Source organism: Pantherophis guttatus, chromosome 4 (genome assembly GCF_059756535.1).
Source record: "Pantherophis guttatus breed Tessera chromosome 4, ASM5975653v1, whole genome shotgun sequence".
NCBI lineage: Eukaryota > Metazoa > Chordata > Lepidosauria > Squamata > Colubridae > Pantherophis > Pantherophis guttatus.
Window position 1 is genome coordinate 141,902,998 of NC_142066.1, and position 27,764 is coordinate 141,930,761.

The 27,764-nt window shown below is 35.6% G+C and overlaps 1 protein-coding gene across 18 annotated transcripts in view; it reads right to left on the reverse strand.

Annotated features, from left to right (window-relative positions):
* The window catches only part of PARD3 (par-3 family cell polarity regulator), a 650,052-nt gene that overhangs the window by 92,632 nt on the left and 529,656 nt on the right, over nt 1–27,764 (reverse strand). For all 18 annotated transcript variants that reach the window (XM_087893015.1, XM_087893013.1, XM_087893011.1 and 15 more), the window contains one exon: nt 23,138–23,386. In XM_087893015.1, coding sequence (XP_087749141.1) covers nt 23,138–23,386 — 249 coding nt within the window. The remainder of the gene's footprint in view (nt 1–23,137; nt 23,387–27,764) is intronic.

A 27,764-nucleotide genomic window follows, 5' to 3' on the forward strand; every position in this document is an offset into this window, starting at 1 on the left:
TGTGGCTGTAAGTCGAGGACTATCCATACAAGCAAACAAAAGAGGGTAAGAAGCCAGTTCCAAAGGATATTTTTAAGGAAAGCTCATGCGGTCAATCGGCATTTATGAGATTAATTGTATGAATGAAATTAAATTAAACAGGATAGTAGGATTTGAAGATGGAAGTCTTACTTGCAAAGGCTCCTGTATGGTTTTCATATGGTAATCATACAAAAGTTGCAGTCGGATATGGTATTCCATTCTGCATATTAAATTGAAGGATTATTCACAGGTTCCCTATCTAGGTCATCCTATTATTTTAAATTATAAGGAACTCCTTATAATTCAATACAATCTTTCCAACTCAATGGTGTCAGCAGCTGTCTTTCAAGATTTCTAATCAAAGCTGATGATAACCATCCCTAGCAACAGATTGTAGCTTCCCCAATGAGTAATTACACAAAAATGTGTTCACTTTTACCTTAGAATTCTTGGTACATTTTGTAATCTTAACATCTCCGGATCTAGCAAAGTGACTGATGGATTTTATAATTTAGTCAATACTTTTAACGTATTTAATAAGCAAATGTCAAAATCTATGTTCTACAAAAGTGAGCAGCAAACTGTATGATAAAAACAAATGTAAAGTTTTGTCTCATGGTCTACCAGTCTGGGTTAAGGTTTCATTTTTCAAAAATAAAAAAGATAGATTACAAAAAAAAAATAAAGTATATGAAAAAATAGTTCAGAAAAGCACAAAGTAAAAAATAATGGTCGAATACAAAGTAATTTATCAGAAGCTGGCTAAAAACTCAGAAGGGCTGATGCAGACCAAGTCGAATATTATCTAGTAGAATAATAAAATACATGAAAAATGTTGTGTTTAAAATGATCTGTCCTTTTTTTAAACAAAGACAGTACAATTTGAACAGGGACTGATTTGTATACCTTGAACTTCTAGTAGTGGTAAGTTATAAATCAAAGTAACAACAAATAAATAATATTTTAACTAGTGCAACCGACATTGCCTTTTATTATAATCTGGATCCCAGGTTACTCATGATAGCAGAATTCCAAATTTAGTTAGATTTCCTGCCTTTTAACTTCTCATCAAGAACTGTTACCTTTTCTGTAAGGCAATTGTTCAATTTATTTATTCAATGAAATCTGCAAATCTAAAAATTCTGATCTTCAATTAATTAAAAGAGGACTCAAGATGGCTGTGGAAATGGAAACAAATTTCACAGAAATTGTTTAGAGTTAACTAAATGTGGCTTCAGTAAGCAAATGCTTATGCAAAGATTTGTGTTGATATCCAATCAAGAAGCCCCATGGATTCTCAACGTAAACCATTATAACTGTATTTTTTTTAAAAAATAGACACCTCCCACATTCTGTAAACATCCAATGTTAGCAATAATTAAAAGCAGCAGTTTGAAATGATGCAATTATGCACCCAGTTTAAATAAGCCAATAAGTTGTTACTGTAAAAAATGTGTCTACAAATCAAATGCAGAGATGATGAAAAAGAACATCTATGCCAATTCCTAAACAATCTTCTGAAAGCACAATGGTAGCAAATTGAGATAATGGGCCGATTAATTAGAGAATTGAGAAAAAACAGGTTTCCATATTCTGAAGTGATCAGGAGCTCTTCAAAATATGTAATGGACATTTTATATGAGTAGGTAATCACATGGAGAATCAGACATGGAATTTAATTTTCTGGTGATTACCTTATGGCTCAAAACATTAATGGGAACTTATGTATCCTTTCAACTCTAGCTAAAGTACAGATTTCAGTTATTTCTTCAATTACAATAAATTGGACAGAAGCAGTATTTGTATGCAGAAGTTCAAACTCAGATATTTCTAGGTAAAGTTGGAAAAATTCCTAAAGAACTGCTGAAGTAGTTCTTCTGGACAAAAGTTCTGACTTATTTTGAGTCACTGTTCTCCAATCATAATTTTTAAATAATGAAAGCTTATTTTAGTCCTTGCTTAATTACTATTAATTCAGTGACCGTTCACGTAAAAGCATGGTGATGTTGAACAAATGGTGCTTATAACTGCTGCCTGGCTGTTGTTGTGTCTCCACGGTCATGTGATCAAAATGCAGACATCTGCATTTACAACTGCAGGGTCAATTCAATTACTCCTCACCATCTCTGTCCTTTTGGCTAGCTTGCATTGCTTCATTTTCCGAACTGAGTGCCCAAAGCACATGTGAGCGTTCGAACTCCCAAAATGCAATGTATGCGGGGGGGCCCTGCATGCGCCCCGCCCCCACACATGCATGTGTGGCCCCCACATGTGCCCCCTGTGCATGAACGTGTGGGCCCACACGCATGCATGCATGGGGCCCCCATGCATGCACGCATAGGGCCCACAAGCGTGCACACACGGGCCACCCACACACCACACACACATGCACGGCAGAGACCCAAAGACTAGCTGGGTGGTGGGAGGTGCGCGTGCATGTGCGGCGGAGCTGAACTGGGGTAATGGCTCATATGCCCACAGAGAGGGCGCTGTCTGCCACCTCTGGCATGTGTGCCATAGGTTAGCCATCATCGCCCTAATCTGTACGTACCACATTGCTGACCCTTGTCCTACAGTTTAAAACTGTGTATAACACTTTGAATTTTAAAGATTACTAAATAAATATAATTCTTTATGAATTATTATTAGATAGTGAATTAGAATTTCTTGATTCCACTCATGACCTCCCACTCTTATATACTGTATTAATAATCAAAGCACTTCCAAGGGATGAATGTGCACCCTTATACATCAATCAAAATGTATCAAGTATTTGTACAGAAGATTATTTGATGACACAAATTACTTCACTGTTCATTCATTACTGAGCAAATGTTGGTTATTCTAAATGGATTTCTTCTTATTTTCTTAAATATAACTGAATTATAGGTGTGATGATTTTGCCTGAGCAAGATTTGTAATTTCTGGTGGAAGGGCTTGCTTTTTCTGATACTGTCTTGATTGAGGCTTTGTCCACTTCACATAATTATTTGCATTAAATTCCATCTGGTGTATTATTTCTCAAGATTATCCAGATGGCTGTCACCTATGCTAGCAAGCCCTACTCTAAATCATATTTTTCCTTGGGCTACCCCTTTATTAATGTACTGGAAAGGGATGGATGCCATATATTATATAAATATCTATGCCTGCATTTATTAATACCAGATTTCTCATTCACATTAAGATCAAAAACATGCAAACACTTATATTATTATGCTGTTTAATGCTGATAATTACACTGAAATTTTCTGTTCCATTTGAACTTTTTTTTTCTTACATCCAAATTACAAAACTTTCCATCTATGGAGAGATTACAAACACCAGTTCCAAAAATGGAAACTAAGTTTTCAAGATTAGTTCTGTTGATTAGTTCTGTAGTAACTGTGAGAGGGATCTTGGAGTCCTAGTCGACAACCATTTAAATATGAGCCAGCAGTGTGCAGCAGCTGCCAAAAAAGCCAACACAGTTCTAGGGTGCATAAAAAGAGGGATAGAATCAAGATCATGTGAATTGTTAATATCATTTTATAATGCCTTGGTAAGGCCACACTCGGAATACTGCATTCAGTTTTGGTCGCCACGATGTAAAAAAGATGTTGAGACTCTAGAAAGAGTGCAGAGAAGAGCAACAAAGATGATTAGGGGATTGGAAGCTAAAATATATGAAGAACGGTTGCAGGATCTGGGTATTATCTAGTTTAATGAAAAGAAGGACTAGCGGAGACATGATAGCAGTGTTCCAATATCTCAGGGGCTGCCACAAAGCATCTAATGATAGGACAAGAAGCAATGGGTGGAAACTAATCAAGGAGAGAAGCAGTTTAGAACTAAGGAGAAATTTCCTAACAGTTAGAAGAATTAATCAGTGGAACAACTTGCCTCCACAAATTGTGAATGCTCCAACACTGGAAGTTTTTAAGAAGATGTTGATAACCATTTTTCTGAAGTGGTGTATGGTTTCCTGCCTAAGCAGGAGGTTGGCCTAGGAGACCTCCAAGGTCCCTTCCAACTCTGTTATTCTGATTATTTATTATATAAACTCCATCTTTCCACTATGAATCTCAAAGCAATGCATATAAGATATATAATCTGTCCCTGTCTGCTACGCAACTATATTGTAACATTTAGGTCATCTATATAAATAAAAATGTAAATGTCCGTTTGTACATAACTACACATCTCTGAAGGTTCTTCACCTTCAAATTGCTTTCAAATTTTGACACGACGTTGCATTCGATTATGGGCGTGTTTTTATATACCTATATTATATACATGTCACACCTGTGACAGGTAAAAACATGAAAAACATTGGAAAACATTGAAAGACATTGACAAACATTGACAAACATTGAAAAACAGTGCCACCTGCTGGACGTAAAACCAACATGGCAGCCTCCCAGCCCTGATTACGCTCAACAGATTTCTGCTCCTTATATTTAGATTCTCCATATTGCTTCCAAGAAACTGAGCATTTGGAAGGCAAAGACGCCCGAGGGCCATATCCTGCCACCAGGCTTGGCAGGTAGGCAGCCGGCTCTCTCTCTCAAACATAATCCAATCTCATTTAGCAACAAAAAGAAAACCAAACCAAAAGAAAGCCATGGCTGTCGTTCCACTGCCGCCGGTGTGAAGGGAAATAATAAAATTATTTCCAAAAAGTCTATAATTAATGCTATCTGTCAACAGGTCTTTTCTCCACCATTCATTTGAGTCTTTTTGCCCCGATGTTTCTCAGCCGCTGTTAAGGCTGGGGCACACTTTTTGTAATCCAGCATCTATGGGCAGTTCTCGCCTGGGCAGAAGTTAACTCACCCGGCTTTCAAACTCCCTGCTCTGCTCTCCGCTTCTCCTCCTCTCCTCCAGCATGATCTTTGTTCCCGGTTGCTGCGGTTTTGGGACAGCCGCCATGGCTGTCGTTCCACTGCCGCCGGTGTGAAGGGAAAGCCTCCGGCCCTGAGGAACCTGCCCGTTCCTCTCAGCCGCCCAAGGGCTCCCTTCTTGTCCCCCTGTCCCTTCAAGACAGGGGAGGTCCAAAGACCTGTTGGCGGCAGCGTGGCAAACGGGGTTTTGGCAGAGCTCCGTGGAGCTCGCCATTTCCCCATCTGTATCCCCGTGGCGCCAACCGGAAGTCTTTTAATCAGTTAAAGACATGGAGGAGAATGGATTTAAAAATGAATATGACTAATATATTGTGAATTAATTTAAAGTTAAATAATTGAATAAGAGATGTAGTAATGGAGGAAAACATCAAGCTGGACAATAATTAAAATAAAATGTTATGAATTAGCTAAACAAATGAAGTTAGGAGTGGAGGGAAGCATGATTCTGGAGAACAGTGAAAGTAAAGCTGTGATCTAGTCTTACAAATAAGGTAGGAGTGGAAGAAAGCATCATACTGGAGAACAATTAAGGCAAAACTGGGAACCAGTTAAAAATAAAAATAAGAGTTAGGAGTGGAGGAAAGCACGGGCTGGAAAACAGCCAAAGTAAAGCTGTGAACCAGCCATTAGAGTTAGGAGTGGAAGGAAGCATACGCTAGGTAACAGTTAAAGCAAAACTGTGAACCAGCCAAAAAATAAAAAGTTAGGAGTGGAGGAAAATATACCTGGAGAGCAACTGAAAGACAGTTGTGAACCAGTTAAAAATAGAGGTTGGAGCGGAGGAAAGCATTGCTGGGAAGCAACTATTTGAGTTGCGAACCAGTTTCATAATAGATTTAGGAGGATTGAAGGAGATAATGTTGGTATGCAGTTAAAATTATACTGTGAACCAGCTCAAATAAGTAAGGTTAGGAGTGGAGGAAAGCATCGCTGGAAAGCAACTGATTAAGTTGCGAACCAGCCAAAAAATAAACTCAGGAGGAAGTGGAGGAGACAATACTGGAGAATAGTTAAGCCAAACTGTGAACCAGTTAAATAAATAGAGATAGAAGTGGTGGAAAACACTGTTGGGAAATAGCTATTTAAATTATGAATCAGTTAAATATTAGACTTTAAAATAAAGTATTTTGGGAGTGACAAATTTTAGATGGAAATGTTGATTGATTTAGAAACAATTAAGAGAGGAGGAAAATATTCTTTGTCAAGATTATGGATACTAGTTGCCATTTAAAAGAGATACAATATAGACTCGATGTAACGGGTCTTAGAAATGAGGAATATATATGAAATATTGATTGTTAAAATGACAAAGATTTGGAATGATGTCTATTTGGAAATAATTGTTTAGAATTTAGGGTGACATAGCAGAATGTTCAAAAGCTAAATGTTTAGAATAAGATTTTTTTCTTTTTTTTTTCTTTTTTTTTAAAAGAGGTAAATGGATGAAATTTGGAACAAAATTGGTTGAGGGAATGTGAGTAATTGCATTTACTTTATACCGGATCAAATCCTTGCTCTAAAAAGATGTATTTTATGTTTCATGTTTTAAAAAAATAAAAAAAACTTTTCAAAAAAAAAACTGTTTCCTTTCATTTGCAGATTTCACACAGCAGTGAGGAGGCCTTCACCAAAGGCTACTCTACTACTACTATTACTCCTCTAATGGATTGTAAAGTAACTTCATATCTGGATGTACATTTGGTACTCTCTTATCAGCCATCTGCATAATTGATGCCAAGAGAAGTTGGAATTGTGGTACAGAATATCTGGAAGGTTATTTTATAACCTTGGTGCCAACACATATGGTTCAAATTCAAATCTTGAGGTTTCAAAATTTCATTGTTATCCAACCGTTCAAATTTCAGAATATTATTTAAATTCTAAAACCCTTCAAGTTTAAATCACAAACTAATGTTTTCTTCAGGTTAGGATTAGGAGTAGCTAAGAAACTATCCATAGCGGTACTTTTGAACTGCTTGGAAACTCACTGAATTTGGTATACTAGAACTTGTCGGTGTCGGCTGATTTTTCACTCACTGCATTATTCCTTATTCCTTATGCAGAAAATCTGTTTGGTACTCATTTTTGGTGCCCATTGTGCCTCCCGGAATGAGTACCGAGGTACCACTATATTTACTGATTAGTTTATGAACAAGCCTTCTGACAATCTATCTATATAAATAAAAATGTAAATGTTCATTTGTTCAAAATCTTAAATCTCCGAAAGTTCTTCACCGATTGCTTTGAAATTTTGACACAACGTTGCATTTGAATACGCACATGTTTTTATATACCTATATTATATAGATGTCACACCTGTGACAGGTAAAAACATGCTTTTTTGAAAAACAGCACCATCTGTTGAATGTAAAAGCAACACACGCTATACGCAGAGCCCACCAGTCTTTTCACTTGGTTGAATGGATTCAGACCTCAGTTGCCTTTCTCTACATTTCTTTTTGGACTTTAACGTCACAGCACCACAATGGCAGGCGCGAGCCGGGTCTTTTCCCCTAAGCGCCGCCGCTGCCAAACCCACAAGCATCCTCCTGACTAACGGAGTATGCCATACCTTTGGCAGGGACCCCGAGGCCGCCTGTGGTGCTGAGAGCTGTGAAGGTGAAGGCGTTTATACCGCCAAGCTGGCAAACCAGCTCTTACACCTGGGGCAAGGTATCCTCGGAGGCGTCTGAAGACAAACCTCCGGATGGCTGCTGGATTCAAAATATTTGTCGGTGGCCATGTTCCGGAGGAACTCACCGACGCCAGCCCGGCCAGAGGCCTCCACCAATCCCACGACGCGCAGCTCTCCCAATACAAGCACCAAATAGGTAAAAGTCCAAGAAAGCAGTTGATTAAGCGACGTTAAAATCCAAAAAGAAACGTAGAGAAAGGCAATTCACGTCTGAATCCAATCGACCGAGTGAAAAGACTGGTGGGACGGAGGCAAAGTAGGCGTGACCTCAGCTACAGAGGAAAATTATTGGCACTCGGTCAAAAAATATTGTATACCCACAAGACTGAGCCATGGCAACGGGTGGCCGGGTACAGCTAGTACAACATAAAAATGACTTGAAAGGAGGTGCTGAATTCAGCTTGTAGCCTGGAGCAATGTTTGGTCATGTGAAATTAATCAAAAGAAGTGGCATGCAATATTGCATAGGATCAGGTTATTCTCACAATATATATTTTATTATACAACTTCCCATACAACAAATACCTCAGTTAGCAGCCATTTGCAAATACAACTGTAATAAACAGTAATAAAAAATCCAATTTCTTATTTGTATGTGCATTTTTGTGCAAATTTCAACTATTTTCAACTATTTTCAACTATGTACACTGAAGTAAGAGAACTGCTGGTACAGCTGTATCAAAGAATTTTACCTGAATGAGGTTTCATTTCTTGTTGGGGTTTAAAGTTAGTCCTAAACATCTGAAGAGCATCCCATTATTTCTTCTTGGCACTTTATCACATTGAAAAAGAAGAAAAAAGATTTGCAATGCTGGCTGGTCAGAAAGCTATATTCGTAGGGATATATAATTCCAGAAGAGTATATCAGAGGAGTTAAGTAAGATAATAAAGATATTTAAAATAAAGAGCCATTTGATAAGCCTGCCAAAAAAGAGGAAAGGCTGCTGGAAAACAAGGGAGTTCAAAGCAGCTTAGTTTTCCCTTAAGTATTTCAATAAGGGTTAAACATACAGCATCCAAATGATCCTTCCATGACCTATGACTGTAGCTAAAAGGCTGAATGGGACAATAGCTCTGGAATATTTTCCTTTCTGATTCTTAAACTTGTTTATTTTTCCCAGAGTTTCCTATCTCTCACTTTTATCTTTAAAAAAAAAAAACAACACCAAATTTTCTCACACTTTTTTCAAGATTCTGAGTGTTTTAAGGAGTGGCAGAATTTTCCCACAAAATGGGAAAATCGTTGTTATAAAGAAATATTTTGGTACACAGCCTATTTCTTAATATCCCTCCTTTCAAATGTCCAAAATCTAATGTTCACTGTTTGCTTCTGGGATCTTGAAAACAAAATGGTATAAATGTATTTTTTTAAAAAAGCATTTAGGTGAGTGAGGAGCCCCGGTGCTTCAAAGGTAACATTTGTTTTTAGATTTTATTTTTGAAAAAAATAAACTTCAGACTTTTCACAGCTGAAGAATGTTATCTCTAGAAGGTAGTTTTTAGACAACAAATGCCTTCCAGAGACTTAACTTTTCCTCATTTTGCTTTGCTCTCTTCTCTCTTGTTTCTTGTCATTAATTTTCTTAATCAACTTTTGCAACACTCTCATAGACACAGCGCAACAAATGTGACCAAACTGCAAGAATCTAAATAACATATATTGCTTGTCCTGCTGTGTCATCTTTGTTTTAATTGCTTAATGAAAAAGAACAAAGGCAAACAGAGTGAAAGGAGAATCAGTAGATGGCTCTTTCATTGTCTTTAGTGCTTTGGCTAACTAACTCCTGGGGGAATAAAACTCTGATGAAAAACAAAGCTAAATGTTGTTGAGACCCATGCATAACGATCATTATACATGAAAAAGAAAGTACATATATGCCTTAGTTTTCATCTCCAAGAAATTCAAAACAATTTAGGAGGTCCTTAACTCCACATAACTGTGGATTACTTCCTGGCAATCTACAGCTGAGAATCATACAACAAAACCAATTCAATGATGTTCTAAATTCTTAATCAAAGCAACAACATTATTAATGAATCCAAGTCCTGTTAGGCATGAGCAACTTTTCTAAATGTTTTGCAAGCTCGGTAGAGCGTGCACTCTTGAGCTTAATCGCTAAATCAGAATGTAGAAGTCTCTGACTCCTTAGAAATAGTCCACTGGGTGACATTGTAGTGTGACACTGGCAGAAATCTCTCACTATTATCAATAGAGGTTAAGTTTATTAAATTGCATAATGAATTTTAACCTGTATTTAAATTGTGCTTTGTGAGACTACAATGCAATATAATAGAGATATATAATGCTTATCCAATTTCTCCAGTTCTCTTGTGCATTTTACTGAAACACTGGAGGAACCAAGAAGTGGAAAAATTGCCAAACCAGCTTTCTCCAAACACACACACACACACACACACACACACACACACACACACACACACACACAAACACGTGGAAATGAAGTCTATCAGTAACCTTCTGTAACAATGCCATGCAAAGGAGCATTATTTATTGGTGGAGATTCTTTGGCTTGTAATTTGAATTGTTCAAAGAGTCAGAAGAGTAATATTCCATGTTCCATATTTTAATACAACTTTCCAACATTTAATATCTTGTAGATTTTGCACGAAACAGAAGTAGAACTTCTAGATTTAAATGTCACTTGTGTAGCCACATAAAAAAATCTTTTATATCAAACAAAATTTAAATTTACAGCAAATTGCTATTATGAATCGATGATACTGAATATACTGGAAAATTTCTTAAAACCTGACACTCTCAACAGTTTTCCTGGAGGGGCAGGGGGCCACTGTAAGTATCAGATGGCTTAAGTTATGGGATACTATTTGAGAATCAAAACAATCTAGTTTGGAGAGTTTCTAATTTCCTGTAAGATTTGGCTCAAATTAATCAGGAGGACTCTATGTCTTTTTCTGGAGTACAAAGGAATAAGTGCTATAGTGAGAAGGAGCAGGGAACTTACCTTAGTGAACTTTCTTAAATTACTTTATTACAGCCTTCAAAAAAAAAAAATCATAGAGATATCTTTTGCATTCTAATACGAAACAATTTCCTATATATACAATAAGCGGCTCTTCTAAGATAACAGCCTATATTGCACTATTATAGCTTCTTTTTAACCAGAAAGTAATTATACTAAAAGAGTACTTATGTGGCGAAATGATTATTAGCATGGCCTTTTTACTATGTTTTGCTTTGATAAATATCAGTAACTATAATTCTCCCCCTCCCTTTCTCTAACGCTTTTCCTAACGCTTTTCTTAGAGTTAACAAATTTTAGAAGCATGCAGTGTTAATCTGTCCAAAAACCATGTTCTTCGTGACAATTGATAATTATACGCCTACTTATAATGTCCTCTGGTTAAAACAAACACAGAGACACAAACACAAATAGTCATCAAAGAGTAGTTTAGTGTTGGGTTAAGGGAAATCTACTTAGTTTTTACATTCTGAGAGCTATCCTTGGAGGTCAAAGGTGTACACATCATGCAACAGAGATGAAAGAGTCCACAGATACCTTATGGCTCATTACCCAAAGTACCTGGTCTCCATACCATTCATGCATGCCAGACTATGAGATCTGGAAGAGGGCGGGAGGGAGGAAATAAATGACTAACTTCCTTTTTCCTCATCCTTCAACACAGCAGGATTTAGGAAAGTCAGCATGACATTATTTCTTTTTCTCTTTTCCTCATTCCAGAACTATGAAACTTCAGAATGTTGCACCATTTGCTAAGAATCATGTACAGATCAACTTTCCTTTGGCAATACATATATACAGGAAAATAATTTGAATATGTATGGGATCAAAAATTTATCCAGTGAAGCAAAATTATCCATCACTCGGTTTTATCTATTGTCCTATTAAATCCTGATGCTACAGCTAATGACATTTAATGAAATTCAATCTCCATGAACTAATCAAAGCAATTTCAGGGGGTTAAAGAATATAAGCTCTAACTATATGAATAACTTCAGACAAGATTCTTCAAAATCTTGTCTGGGGTAGACTGTTGTGCAAACTAACTGTAAATGTTGGTTTGCTTTAAACCAAATATATAACATGGTCTGCTTACCAAACGTGACAAGTTTTTGAAGAACATGATAGTATGGGAGACTTACTGACAATTGTTTCCGTTGTTTGTTTTTTTAAAAAAAAGATAATCCCCAAAGCCTGACTACAAACTCAACAGAAATATCAATTGTTGAATCAAACATGCTGTTGATAGAAACATATTTTGATGACTTTCCATTGTGCTAGATGGAAAATATTCTATGTAAGTCAGAACTGGATGATAACAGCTGTACAATCAGAACATAACAATACTGATTCAAGAAGCATGCAAAGTAATTTTATTGTGGGCCAGACAAAGCTTCAGCTTCAACAACTCTTTTAAATTCTGACGAGACACTAGGGGTTTCCATCTCAAATTAAGATGGTTTTCTGAAATTTGGCTTGCGAGATATATGAAATCAAACATTGTGATTTGTGAAACATTGCTTATAGTTTAATGTCATCTGCAAGCAAAGCCATAAAAGTTTGCTATATAAACTATGGTTCAAATAATAACTTTAGTGTTAGGAGTGAATTCTGCCCAGTTTGGGTCATTATAGATTCAGAGACCTTTTATAGGTCATAAATGTTTTATAGCCCTAAAAGACATGTGGCTCACTGAGGGGAAATCCCGAATTCCAGCTATGACAGATCTAATAATAGACAAAGGGCATAATTTCTATACTAGAAATTATTCAATGTGTCTCAAAACAAGTGATTCAAATTGTGAAGCAGAATTTTTATTAATTTGCATGTTTCATCATATTTTATATTTCTAGGTACTTCTTTTTCCTTCCAAAATTTTTATTTCCTCATAAAAGTTAGTTAAAATTGTATAATAGTCTTTTTTATTGAATCATACATATAAAAATATAGAAACTTAAAATTCCAAATAAAAATTGCTTTTAAGACTACATTAATATATCCTCCCAACCACTGTATTTTCCCACTATCTGGAAGCTTGCTTCACTAGCATCACTTATTTTCCCAAGAAATTGTAAAAAAAAAAGAAAAACCCCAAACCCTCATTTAAATAATATCTATTTATAGTACCTATTAAAATATATACCTATCTGTGGAAATGAACCAGTATTCCCAAATTCTGATGTGACTACAACTCCTATTATTCTCGACCTTCATAATTAATTAAGAATTATGCTACCTACCTTTTGTCTGAAAGGATTCAAAACTGAACATTCATTGGCTAATGAAAGCATTATAATACCTTTCTAGGATATCCTCAGTTATGTATGAACAATATCAAGGTTATCTTCTGATAACAAGGTTAGTGGAATGGTACATTAATGGTGTTGCTACTAATGGTTGGTACAGAATTATAAATTTCCTTGACCTCTTGGGAATGTATTAACAGAGTTTTTGTAGGGGAAGAAACAAAATCCTTTTATTGGGATACTTGAGGATCCAGAGATAAAACTGAAAATAAATACAAGGTTTTGAGCTACGTTGACTATTTTTGTTAGTTCTTTTGAAGATTTAAAACTGGTAGAACAACAGACAATGCGACATAAAGGTAGAACTTCATCCAATAAGGAGAATATTTGTAGTTCAGAGTTGAAATGATAGCTATTTCGATGTCATTTGGATAATGAAACATTTGCAAGAAAACAACCAAGCTCAGAGAGCACCAAGGACTCTTCCGAACTCATCATTTCCATTCTTCTTACTATAGATTGTTTAATATTATTTTATTCCCATATTCCCCAGAATCTATCTAATTTGAAACTGTGAACTCTGCGGGGAATTCAGTCACACCTTTATGTTTAGTATTAGAAAGCACCTTGAACAACAAGTGAAAACAACTTTCACACATGAAATAGATTTTCTTATGTCACCTTGAATCTATAAGCAATGGACTATTTCCTATACAGACAACACAGCAACAAATAAACATTAAAATACCAGTTATTTATACCATATACACAGGGGAAAATTACACGCTATCTGTTCTTAGAGTGATATTTAAATTTGTTGTCAAACAAAATTCTAAGAACAAATGCCTCAGTAAAAAAGACATTGGAGCCTTAAATACAGCTTTAAATACTTTAGATCAATTAGCAATTTCTGAAAGTTAGAAACATTTTAACAGTGTCATGGAGATGAAAGAGAGCATCTTTGAATGAGCAAAGGAAGAAGCGGGGAAGATTAAATTATGTCTGCGGTTATAATGAATCAAAGACTAGAAGGTTGTCTGCAAATCAGCCAGTTTTGATGAAATATTAAGGAGAGTGATTATTGATGAAACATGAATAAGCCTTTCTGATTTAAATCACATCTTCCCAATTAACACAACTTAAATGCACTGATCCCATTTTTGACAGGCATTCATCTGTTTCAAGAATGGTGGCATATGTTTATATTTTTAAGCTTCCTTCACTTTTCTGGGTGACCTCCCATTACACCTGCAGGTGTTCATGTAGAGGATGTTGGGTACGTAAATACATCTGCCTGAATGCTCAGATTCATGCTTGCGATTTATTCAAATGGAAAGGTCTCCAGATTAGGTGATATCTGAGTGAATTGTAAAATATGTCAGAAAACAAAATATTTTTGGGGGGGCAAGTGAAATAATTCTGAAATATACTCTTTCTCCCATTTGCCAAGATGACAGCACATGTGGCTTTTGCAAACCTACATCTATATGGGAAATCACAGAGACAGAACAGAAATAAAATTTAATAGATATATTAATTAGCATAAGCTTTGTCTGTAACAATGACTTGTAAAACCAATGAAAAGAGAAAATTCTTTGTCCTTTTTGCATATTTTCAGAAACAAAATATTTTATTTAAAATGCAAGAACTCAACAACACTGTATTATGGTTCACTGTACAACTGAGAAAATTTACTGCACAACTAGTCGTCAACTTACAATTTTTTTGTTTAGTGACAGTTGGAACTTACAATGGCTTACTGAACTTACTGAAAAAAAGTAGCACATGACCATTTTTCACACTTACAACAATTGCCGCATATCCATGGTCATATGATCAAAAGACACTTGGCAAAAAATTCAGACACTTGGCAACTGGCTCATATTTATGACCGTTGCAGTATCCTGGGGTCACGTGGTCACCTTTTGAGACTTTCTGACAAGCAAAGTCAATGGGGAGCCAGATTCATTTTACCACCATGTTACTAATTTAACTAAACTGATTAATTTAACAATTGTGACAGCAAAATCTGTCAGCAATTGTAACAGCAAAAAGGGGGCAAAACTTACTTAACAACTGCCTCACTTAGCAACAGAAATTTTGGACTCAATTGTGACTGAAAGTCGAGAACCACCTGCATATATTTCATTTAATAAGAGAAAAGTGGATAAGCAAATACTCTCATAACATCTAACATCATAACTCACCTAATATCTAGATTGAAAGGTTAATTGTTTGCAAAACTGACATAAACTCTGTGTAAGCCATACTAATTTATGCTCATATGATTTGGGAGTTATTTTAAATTGGAGTGACCCAAAGAGCTGCTGATATAGTTCTACAGAGGAATTATTGAGTCTGTCATCTGCACCTCTTTAACTGTCTGGTTTGGTTCTGCAACCCAACAAGACAGACACAGACTTCAGAGGATAATTAGAACTGCAGAAAAAACAATTGCTACCAACCTGCCTTTCATGGAGGACCTATATACTGCATGAGTCAAAAAGAGGGCTGTGAAAATATTTACAGATCCCCCGCATCCTGGACATAAACTGTTTCAACTCCTACCCTCAAAACGACGCTATAGAGCATTACACAAAAACAGTTTTTCCCCGAACGCCATCACTCAGCTGAACAAATAATTCTCTCAACGCTGTCAAATTAGTTACTAAATCTGCACTACTATTAATCTTCTCATCGTTCCTATCACCCATCTCCTCCCACTTATGACTGTATGACTGTAACCTTGTTGCTGGTATCCTTAAGATTTATATTGACTGTTTCCCTATGACTATCATTAAGTGTTGTACCTTATGATTCTTGACGAATGTATCTTTTCTTTTATGTACACTTGGTATGCACCAAGACAAATTCCTTGTGTGTCCAATCACACTTGGCCAATAAAGAATTGAATTCTATTCTATTCTATTCTATTCTATTCTATTCTATTCTATTCTATTCTATTCTATTCTATTCTATTCTATTCTATTCTATTCTATTCTATTCTTATTCTATTCTATTCTATGCATCACAGGTCAAAATAGCCCAAAACAGAAATATAAACATAGAAATGATGTACTCCTCTCCAACCTGAGTTAGTACAAACCTACAGGAATGAAAACTGAAAGTTCTACAGAAATTGGCTTCCTAGAATATAGAGTCAAATATTGACAGAAATCCACCAGTTTTCACGAACATTCTCAAATTGCATGTACCTATATTTTTTTCAGGAAAACTGTGTCTTTCTACATTCACAGACTTTTGAATTCACATCCAGATAAATTCAAATACAAATATTTATCCCTTTACACCCAGATTTTGTGTTTCAGATTTTTTTTTAAAAAAAAATCTGTATTATTAAACTGCATTCTTAATCTGAGAAAAACAAGAGCTGCTTTCTTCTACATTCCTGGCTTTTCCTTGTCTGCATACCAACCACAGCATCGCATCCAGTAAGAGTGACAAATTCTGACTCACTTCTTAAAAACAAATTGTATTTTACAGAACTCTTCTTGCACACTGCTGATAGCTGATACACTTGAATAAAATATTTGTAAACTGAACTGAGTGATTGTTAGCTTGAAACAAAGGATGATTGTTAAATGACTTTCCGTTATTCCATTTGTAAACTAGCCTTCATGTGAGCCCCCCCAATTCTTTTCCTGTTTTGAAACCTGCTCCTGGAAGACCATTCCTCTCTTATCTCTTCATACATTTTCCCATTTACAACAGTTGCCTGTCTTCAATTATAAAACAAACTGTTAAAACATAAAAGCAACCAAAACAAACAAATAATAAACAAAGGGTACATTTGAAAACGCTATTAGTGAAGATCTTGCTGTCACATCAGCTCTTAGTTATGTTATGGAGACTCAAAAACATTTAGATGAAACTTTTTATTTCTTTTCCCAGCACCTCAAAAATCATAACCCGAACAATGAATAGGGTCAAAGCAAATATACCTCACACTAGGGGCTCTGCATAAATCCTCATGAATTTATATTAAAAGTGGATTTTTATTGCATCCATATTGGCAGAAGAGTAGGTAGTAACCTAAAACCATTAAAATTAGAGGTACTAGTTGTTCCCCTTACATTGAGTTTATGGAATAGCACACTGGTCTTATCAATCTATACAGGGAATAGATCAGGGGGTTATTGGTGCATGATGCATGCAGCAGGAAAAAATAATATATAAAAGCCCTAAAATGTATATAAAATAAGTTTTAAATCAACTGAGAATTCTAATTTCTTCAAGGAAATGGAAGGCTGATGCATGTGACTAGCTGTATTTACAATAATACTTTTTCTAATCAACTGCTATGTATTCTTTGCTTTCCTCAAGACCAGAAAAGCTTCATTTTTACATATTACATTAAATCCAAGTAGAAGGGCTTCTCTTGGCATCCAATGTTTAAAGTTCAAATGATGAGAATATTAAACTTGCTACAAGAACTAACAGTGTTGTGAAATCAGGTAACATACAGACAATTGTATGGATTTTGTTGTTATATTTATATATGTTAACTATGCTTGTATCATTATCCAAATCAAGCATTGTTTTTAAAGGAAAGAAGGTGGATTGATTCAGAGAGCTTGTCTCGATTATTGTTTAAAAGTTTAAAAGATAGTTGTGGGATCAGCTGTCTTTGATCTTCATTTGTGAAGCAAAAAGATAACATCAACTAACTGATAAAACTTTCATGTTAATTATCCTGAGAGAAAACTACCTATCCCATTAGTGCTTTTTGTAGGAATTTACTGAAGAATATCCACTCAGCTCATTTGGTAATCTATGCTTTAGCATGGTGCAGAATATAAGTTAACAAATCCTCAGCTTTATGATTTACTTTGACTTTCTGAACTGAACTAGGGTTGGACTGATTGGTCTAAATGATTCCTTCTAACTCTATGCTTCTAAATGTCAAACCTCTCTGTTTCTGGGAGAAATTAATTTCTTTTTTAGCACCTGCAGAAAGTGTTATCTTGAGTATTATTTCATATCTTTCAGCCTAGGGTATGTTTGAAAAAAGCTTGGAATATATGCAATGAATTACTCTTAGACATTAAAAATATGATATGAATGAAATTTCAAATGATATAATCATATATTCATAAAATATTATTTTATATTATAAAAAATTATTTTGATCAAAACATTTCAGAACAAATCTCATATTTCTTTCCTTGCATTTTTCTAAATTATACAAAATCATATTCCTCTCAGAAGTTGCATTAAACTGCAAATAAAAATTAACACAAATAAACCTTTTTATGTCAGTCAATATCCTATATGCATTAAAAATAAACAAGAATGATTTTCTCTCCCCTCAATCCTACTTCACAATCCTTTTTTTTTTCAGTTGAGTTTTGTGAGATGCAACTTGATTCCATTTTTAATGGAAGAGGAACCATTTCACAAAGATGTTTTTTTCCTGATGGGTATCTTTTCAATGCCATAGTGAATGCAAAAAAACATATGATTATGGTATTTACTTTTCCATTATAGTGTCCAGAGCAAGTTGTGGGATTCTAGCCTACTATTTTGAAGCTATTAAGTTTTAAGCAGCACAATGCCCCTTTCCTTTCAATTCCTTTTGAAGACAATGCACTCTTTGGTGGGAAGTGATGTCATAGCAACAGCCTGTAAATGTCCATTAGCAGCTGTCTTTTCATGGAATTATCTCTATATACTAGATTTTACACACACACAAACACACACACACGTTGGTGTATGTATATCACATGTTTATGTAATATTACTGTCATCTAAAAGAAAAAAAATGAAACCAGACCCACATAGCCATTGGTTGCATTTTCTTCTATGTGATGTAAGATACAAGGAACAGATTTTTTAGTTTGGCTAAAAAACATTTGCTACAGGATTGTAGCTCCCTAGAAATTATTTGGTATGACAGAAGAAGAAAAAACAATCAAAAATTCCATCCAGCTCTCTGTTTCCCTTTTCCCATTCCCCTTTTCCTTTCTTCTTTCTCTGAAACACCTGAAAGGAAGATGCAAGTAACTATTTGAGAAAAACATAGTTATGTATCCACAATCCACTTTTTATATGGAATTCTATATTGATCTACCCAACTAGTGATGAACCTGAAGCTAATTTTTTTGTTCAATACTTTATAAACAATGGCAGAGAATCCTAATTTGAAAAAAAGATACCTTCCCCATGCTTTTTACTTTGAGGCTATATAATATAATTATTGTTAATTTTTCCAATGTTGTCTAGTGATGTTTTGGTACAAGTTACAGGAAATGATTGGAGTCAGCCAATAAATCTAAGCGATTTTAACAAATGGTCCAATAAAAATTCTCTTTATTATATGATTAACTTTCACTTTGATTTCTGTGGGCCTGAAGTGTGACTAATTTAGTTTGGATATATTTGGAGATAGATAGATAGATAGATAGATAGATAGATAGATAGATAGATAGATATAGATATAGATATAGATATAGATATAGATATAGATATAGATAAAGATAAAGATAAAGATAAAGATAAAGATAAAGATAAAGATAAAGATAAAGATATAGATATAGATATAGATATATGCAAGTCTTGGTGTATTCAGGTATTTTCCCATGTAAGATTGAGAGTATCTTATGTATGTATGTATGTATGTATGTATGTATGTATGTAGGTATGTAGGTATGTATGTATGTATTTCTCTTTAGCCAGGTTCTCCCTACGTAAACCAAGATTTTTATGCAGCCCTAGTTCAGTGAAATCCCAATCCACTAGTTTCCCAATTCCAATTCACTGAACTAGGGCTGCATAAAAATCTTGGTTTACCTAGGAAGAACCTGGCTAAAGAGAAATACATACATACATACATACATACATACATACATACATACATACATTTCCCGTGTAAGATTTAGAGTATCTTGGCGACATTTCGATGAGGTCCCACTCGTCATCTTCAGGCTGGTGCCTTCGGCTTTGTGCCTGTGCAAGCAAAGCGTGATTGGAGCTGCCATCTCTCTATAAATACTGATGGGGAGGTGTGGGTGCTGGCTTTGTTGCTGTGAGCGGGTTGGTTGCCTGTGTTGTTACATCTTGATTAGTTGATGGAGTTGATGTTTGCAGATTAGTCGGCTGTTTCGTAACATCCTGTGTGGGTGAGGTCCTTGATGTGTGCCCATTAGTCTTTTGTGTTGTAACGATCTGGGTAATGGGCTCAGTAGTTGATGTAATGTCCTGAGCTGTGATGCCACATCTTGGGCTTTTGTTTGGCTCTGAGTTTGTGGTCTTGCCATGTGTGTGTATGCATATATATATATATATATATATATATATATATATATGTATGTATGTATGTATGTATGTATGTATGTATATATATATGTGTGTGTGTGTGTGTGTGTGTGTGTGTGTGTGTGTATGTATGTAGGTCTTTGGTTATTTGGGTTTTCTCCCGCGTAAAAGTGGAGGTGTCTTGGCAACATTTCGACAAAGTCTCATTCATCATCTTCAGGCTGGTGTTTTCGGCTTCATGCTTCATGCTTCCCGCCTACCAGCCATTTGGAAACCCGCCCTTATTGACAAACGAGTCACTAACACAAACAATGACACCAGACCCACACTCACGAGAGCCACACAGGATGTAACCACCACACATCCACGCAGAAAGAAGACTCAAACCCACACTGATGATAAGGCACGACCACGGACCAGAAGCCAGACCACAGCTGCATCATTAGCCACTTTAAACCCCTCCAATCCATACATGAAGCAGACTGACACTCACCATGAAGAGGTGGCATGGCCACGAACACGAAGCTAAACAACAGCAACACAGCTCACCAGCTCAAATCCCCCTGCTACTCAGACTAACCCGAGCACAACCAAGCCCCCACCTAAACAGAACACACACCCATCCAATCAGAGCACAGCCAACCCACCATCCAATCAGAGCACAGCCAAACCCTCAACCAATCAGAACATACCTCCACCCAATCAGAACACAGCCAAGCTCCCACCCAATCAGTTCACACCCCCACTGGCAGTTAAAAGGAACAAACAGCTGTGATCACACACATTGCTCCTAGAAGCACGAAGCTGAAAACACCAGCCTGAAGATGACGAATGAGACTTCGTCGAAATGTTGCCAAGACACCTCCAATTTTATGTGGGAGAAAGCCTGAATAACCAAAGACCTACATACAAACACCCGCAAAAACCTCAGAATATATATATATAATTTGTTTTATATATTTGTTTTCGTATATATATGAATTTTCATAAAATGTGCCTTGTAAAATCCATGAGACATGGATAACAATTAGGAAATAAAAGATGCCAAGAGAATATAATTCATTGTACCCTAAAAAAGAAAAACAACAGCAACAACAACAACCACTCACATGGGGAGGTCCTCCCAAATGTATCTTAAGACTTCTTCTGAATTTTTAGAACCACTACTGAAATGATGCAATGCATACATAATAAAATAAAATAAACGTTAGTTGCCACTCACATGGGTACAACAGTTGGAAATCTGTTAAAGGTGTAGCAGATTTTGTCAGTAGCAGCCTATATTCTGCATAGAATTCTCTTTTCTTTTATTGAGATGAAAAACTTGAAAGTCATCTTTGGTCCAAATGTCATTAACACCACAATGTTACACACATATCTCTAGCATACTGAGTTCTACATTAAAAATTATAATCTTCTTCTTAGTGAGTGGTGCCTCTGTGCCTTTTTACATCAAGAATAACAGGCAAAGAAAACAGAAAAATGTTGCCCATGAAAGCCTGAATACAAGTTTGGATTTTGGAGAATATTATTGCCAACTGATTTGGTCTACAGAATATTTGGAATGATATTCTAACACATTATCAAGAAATAATGCCATTTCCCCTCATAAGACCAGATACTGTGCAAAATGAGCAGTTTGTCATAACCTCATAACAATATAAATCCATTTTATGTCACCAGGCCTCTGGCTCATATAACTCTATCAATAAAAGCAGTTATTTAAAGTGTCAGACATTTTCCTACTACTATTAATCTTATACTGGCGATCTAGGGCTAAATTTAGAATTATGGGCATAGATTTTTCCCTCTCACCTACACACAAGTGGACAACCTCTAGTATTGTAGATGATAATTGACTTTAAATTTCCTTCAAAGCTGCAATAGCAGATTCTCTATCTCCTTCTTAATTTTTCTTATTTTTTCCACTGCTTTTCTGCACTCTTCCCCCCCACCCCATTTTATCCTAGATTATCCTTTTCCCAATTATAGGTGCTCTTCTGATTCATAAGTTTCAATTCCAACATTGAAAATTCTGAGAATTAAAGTTTATTCTCTGTTCTTTATTTCTTAGATATACCACAATCATATTATGATCTTTCATTAAGGACTGGTGTAGTAAAAACCATGCTGGATCAAACCAATTGCTCAGTGATGACCAAATGTGATCAAATAGATGGGAACCCTTAAGCAGAAGTTGAAAGGAATTGCAACTTGTATAGGCATAATGTGTCTGATACTAAAATAATAACAGGATTTTTTTTTACAACAGATAGCTGTCAAGACAGACCATTTAGGAATTTGTCATCTTAACATTTCAGTTTAATATTTCATCAGCCAAGATAGAAAGATTACTTCCAGAATTTTGTATTCTGTTACTAGTGCAAGCAAACTTGCATGAAATTAAATCAGAGAAGATTGCCAGTCACCAGTACATTATTAGAGTTTAAAAGACCAACATATTAAGCTGGGGATTGTGTGTTCTAAGACTAATGTTTGACTCAAGTTTCAATTTAAAATGGGTAAAGCAGCCAAAGGGCTGACAATGATTCAGTTTGTGCCTGTTGATTCCCAGTTTTGATGACCAAAGAAGAGCCTAACAATTTCTGGAACCACTACAGATTTCAACACCTTCCAGAAAATCAATGACAAAAATGCTCATAAACACCTCAGTGTATTTCTAGGATGTCTGATGCTGAAGCAGCAGAGGCTGAGCCAAATATGACTTTAACCTGAATTATGCTAAACAGTGCAATTTGAATCTAAAAGCATTTCCAGAAGATAATGAGCTATGTTAAAATCAACTGAAAAGATCATACTGCTCATTCTGTTATGACTTGATTTGTGTAAATTCAATATCTTTCCCTATAAAGGCTTTTAAAAATCCATTAATAAAATGTAGTTCTGGCTTTACAGCTGACAAACAGTCACCTCCCACAGCCAAGAATAATAATGAAAATTTACAAGCCAGACGTTGGAAGCAGAATATTGACCAAAGTCTGATTTGGTGCCTACCTGTCTACAGGTGAAGACTTTGAATTGCGTCCTTTCTTTACTTGGGCATATAATGCTTCTATTGACGATGCTTCCCCTGGGCTCTGTGGTCTACTGCTAATTGTGCTGGTACTCATGGAGGAATATGAAGAAATTCCAGCAAAGATTGATTCAGAATCACATGTATAACTCCTGCTTAAATCATGGATCTCAACATAATCTCGTTCCCGGGCTTGTCTTTCACGAAACTCTCGGGTCTTGGCTTGTATTCTGGAAATGAGAAATAAGTTTGAAAATAGGGTGAGAAAATAATTGCAATTCATGGGTAACTGAAATTTAAATTGATAAAAAAAATAGCTTTAAGGTCTAAATATTTAAGTATTGATATACATGGGGTTTTTGCAGTGCAGTTTCTTACTACTTAAAAATTATCAGAAGAATTAATATAATAGACATGATAGATGGTTTGCAAATTACACAGATTTGCATATAGCTATATTGATATTACTTTGCCTAATTATGCACTGAACAAACCATTGGGTTACTGAATACAAGAATTTTTTTTTAAAAACTAGATTGCTTTAGCGCAAGAACCCTTGAATATTTCTCCCATACTATGTGGACATGAATCATAATGTTATAAGAGCTTTGAGACCATTTCACATGGTAATTATTAATCATTTCTGTTTGCATCGTTATGTATTCCACACTATAACCCCCTGTATCTCTATGGTTGCCACAATCATTTTATGAAAAGAATATGCTTATGGCTTTATCTTATATTTATCCTAATTCTGCTCTTTATCTATTCAGATTCTTTCACATCTTTCAACTCCCCTATTGTATGTTTTTTATAAAGTATTAGGAAGGATTGTATTGATCTGATTTACATGGAAAAAAATCAATAGAATGCATGCAAATACACATAAATTTTACATATTGGATATCACCAAAAAAAAAAAAAAAGTATTAACATTGCATTCTTATCATGCAAACATTCTTATAGATTTTTCAGTTTAGCTCTAGATGCATAAGGATGTCATTCATTCAAATAGGGCAAAACTAACCATCTATCTATATTTTATATGAGAAAAACAGTCAAGTAGGACACAAAATCATCATTTGAGATACAAGATTAAATTGCAAGAAATAAGAAGATTCTTGCCCAAAGAGATTTGATAAAAATACAACAAGAAAAGTCCTGCAAGGACCAACTTTGAGTGGCTCTAAGTCTGTTTATGGAAATTACCAAATGTAAAATTAAGATTATCTCACTGTAATATTATACTAATATAAAACTTTGTAGAATATGTTGAATGTAGCAGCTTTAACCGAATGTCAAAATTATAAACTGCACATACTTGTCTACCTAAATTGTACAAAAATGGCTTTTTATAATGTAATGTGCTTAAAAGTTCTCTTCCAAATGGTTTGGGAGATCAAAACACCTTTCTTTTAATTCCTTCCAAAATATTAACCTACAAATATAAGTATAATCATGTGTTACAATTATTTTCTTGTAAAAAAAAAAAAGAGTTGATTTATATCAATTAAGCTATTGAGAAGAGCTGAGATTTATATGGATTTCCCCATGTGTGTCTGTGATCAGGAGAGTTCTCAAACTTGACTCCTTTCTGATTTGTATAAAATTAATTCTTAACTGGTAAGTAAACAAATCATTAAAGGGAAGGCAACTAGATACTCCTTTTGGTTCACATGTCTATTTATGTTGATGGATGCCCATTTTTACCCTATTTCAAGACAGGTCAAATTGTTCAATACATCCTGCCCCTTCTCATCATTCTTGGTTACTAGCCAGACTATTAATAAATTATAAATCATTAAATTTCATTAAATTTCATAATCCTTGGTACTACATCGTTTTTCCTTAAACCCTTTACCACTCCTTTTTGACTCCATTCCATTTTTGCACATCTATCTACAAAGCATTGTCTCAGTACAAATCTGTGTCCCAAAAAAAAGCACCAGATAGACTCTGTGTCAAGCTACTAGGCTACACTGCTCTCTCCATAAATCAAGGGCTGGGTTGACAGCCCAAAAGACCTGGCCGTGATTAACATTAGACATATGTATGGCTTCCAAACATGTCATATTTTTAATTTTTATAATTCTATTTCATAAACTTGCTAGGTTTTTAAAATGTATTATTAACAAAGTAATAGTAGATCAAAGTAATTATTTGAAAAAAATAATAATAATCAAGTTCGACAATTGAGCCCAAAATTTCTCTTGCTACGTGAGACATTTGTTAAGTGAGTTTTGCCCCATTTTATCACCTTTCTTGCCATAGTTGTTAAGTGAATCACTCCCGTTGTTACGTTAGTGTCTGGCTTCCCACTGACTTTGTATGTCAGAAGATTGCAAAAGATGATTACATAACCCCTGGACCCTGTAACCTCATAAATAGGAATCAATTGCCAACTTCTGAATTATGATCACATGACCATGGGGATTCTACAATGGCTGTAAGTATGAAAATTGGTCATAAGTCACTTTTTTTAGTGCTGTTGTAACTCTGAATGGTCACTAAATGAACTGTTGTAACTTGAGAATTATCTGTATCTCTTTTTATTCCCCATGAGATCTGAAATTCTAGATAGTCACTTTAACTGAACACCAACATTTTCATCAATTCTGGTCAAGACATTTGCTCATACTTTGGCTCACAACTTTTAATCAATCTGTGTTGAATAAATCAGCAAACTTCACCCTTTAAAATTCAAGTTAAAGACCTATAGTAGATTTCCTTCTACTATCAAATCTCAGCTAGACCATAAGATCTCAAACAAATATTGTGCTTCACAGAAATTAAATGCAGATTTCCCAGACTGAGAAATCCCCAAATGAACTCCAATTCCTTGGAAATTCTACAAATACACAAAGAGTCTTGCTGTTGATGCTGTGATTCTATTTGATGCCTTAATAGTTCCAGATGGCCTTTGTTGACAGAAAGTATTCTATTCTTTTAGCATGATCTCTTAGCTCAACAACTATCTAAAAAGTGGTACTATTGTCTTTTTAAGAACTAGTATTCCTTGCATTAATTATTTGTTGTTCTTCAATTTTCATTGGCATAATGAACATAATCAGTCTTCTCTTTTACTTCTATACATAAAACTAGAAGAAAGGTGTTAGCTAGCTATTTGTTACTATCCATGTTATAATGAGTGGAAGAGTCATGGCAAAAGAGATGCAGTATGCTCCCTCCCACACACTGGGGTAGACCAGGTGTCTTGACAGAAAAACACTTAATATATATTCTTTATCAGCAATACACACACACACACACACACACACACACACACACACACACACGCATCAGGTGGTTTCTTTCATGTATAAAGCAACTAAAAACAAACTGGATTAGCGTTAACCCTTATTATTGGTGGGGGGATCTAAGCCCATTAAATTATATACCTCCCAACTTTAATCTATGTTTTCAAAATGTATAATTTCTAAGATTCATTGCTTTGAAATAATAAATATTCACAGTTTAATGAATTATTTGTCCTTTGCCATTGTCATAAATAAAACACTTTGCATTTACATAGACAAAATATTAAATAAACGGATGCTCTAAATAAAGTAATAAGGTTAATTTCCTTCCTGCTGTCACTAAATTCATGTTAGCAGCCTCTCTTCAGCTTGACATCAATTAATGATTTTAATTCCACACTCTTGTCACTATACTCACTACCCTTTTCTCTAATTAAAATGGATGATGCATGATGCAGGAAAAAAAAACATAAGACTTCTATTCTTGTTGTAACATTTCTATTCATTAGTATACTTTGCTAAAGAAAAAAGTATTGGAATTTGAATGGAACTAAAGAAATAGGAAGAATGATTGTATTACTACTAAGAAATGCAGGGATTTCCAATCACAGGAGAATAGGCAGATAATATGCAGAATATTATCAAATCCTCAGAACAAATTACCTATGTTTGTATCTGTCTATATCTCATTCAGTTTTCCAGGTCTTGAGCACGATTCCTACTAACTTTCTTAGCAGCAATTGCTTCCTTCTAAGGACCGTGATGGCAAACCTACAGCACGTGTGCCACAATATCGGTGGGCACATGAGCTCAGCTGATTTTCAGGCCTTCTATTTTCTGCCTCTGGAGGGCCTTGGGGGATGGTGGGACTGGAAGGCCCGTTTTTTTCCTCTCCCCAGCCTCCAGAGCACTTCTAGGAGCCTGGGAAGGACAAAAATGGCCTTCCTCATCCCCCAGAGGCCCTCTGGAGGGCAGAAATGGCTGTTTTCCAATTTCTGGTGGGACCATGTATTTCTAAGCCTGTTTAAGGCTTAGTTTGCAATAGCTTTTTGGCTAATGTAGCCTTCCCTGGACCCGGCTACATTAGCGAATTATCGCCCAGTCTCCAACCTTTGCTTCGTGGCGAAGGTTGTTGAGAGTGTGGTAGCGCGACAACTGCCCCAGTACCTGGATGAAGCCGATTATCTAAACCCGTTCCAGTCGGGCTTCAGGCCAGGGCACAGCACGGAAACGGCATTGGTCGCATTGGTTGATGATCTCTGGAGGGCTCGGGACAGCGGTTGTTCCTCTCTGTCCTGGTCCTATTAGATCTCTCAGTGGCTTTTGATACCATCGACCATGGTATCATGCT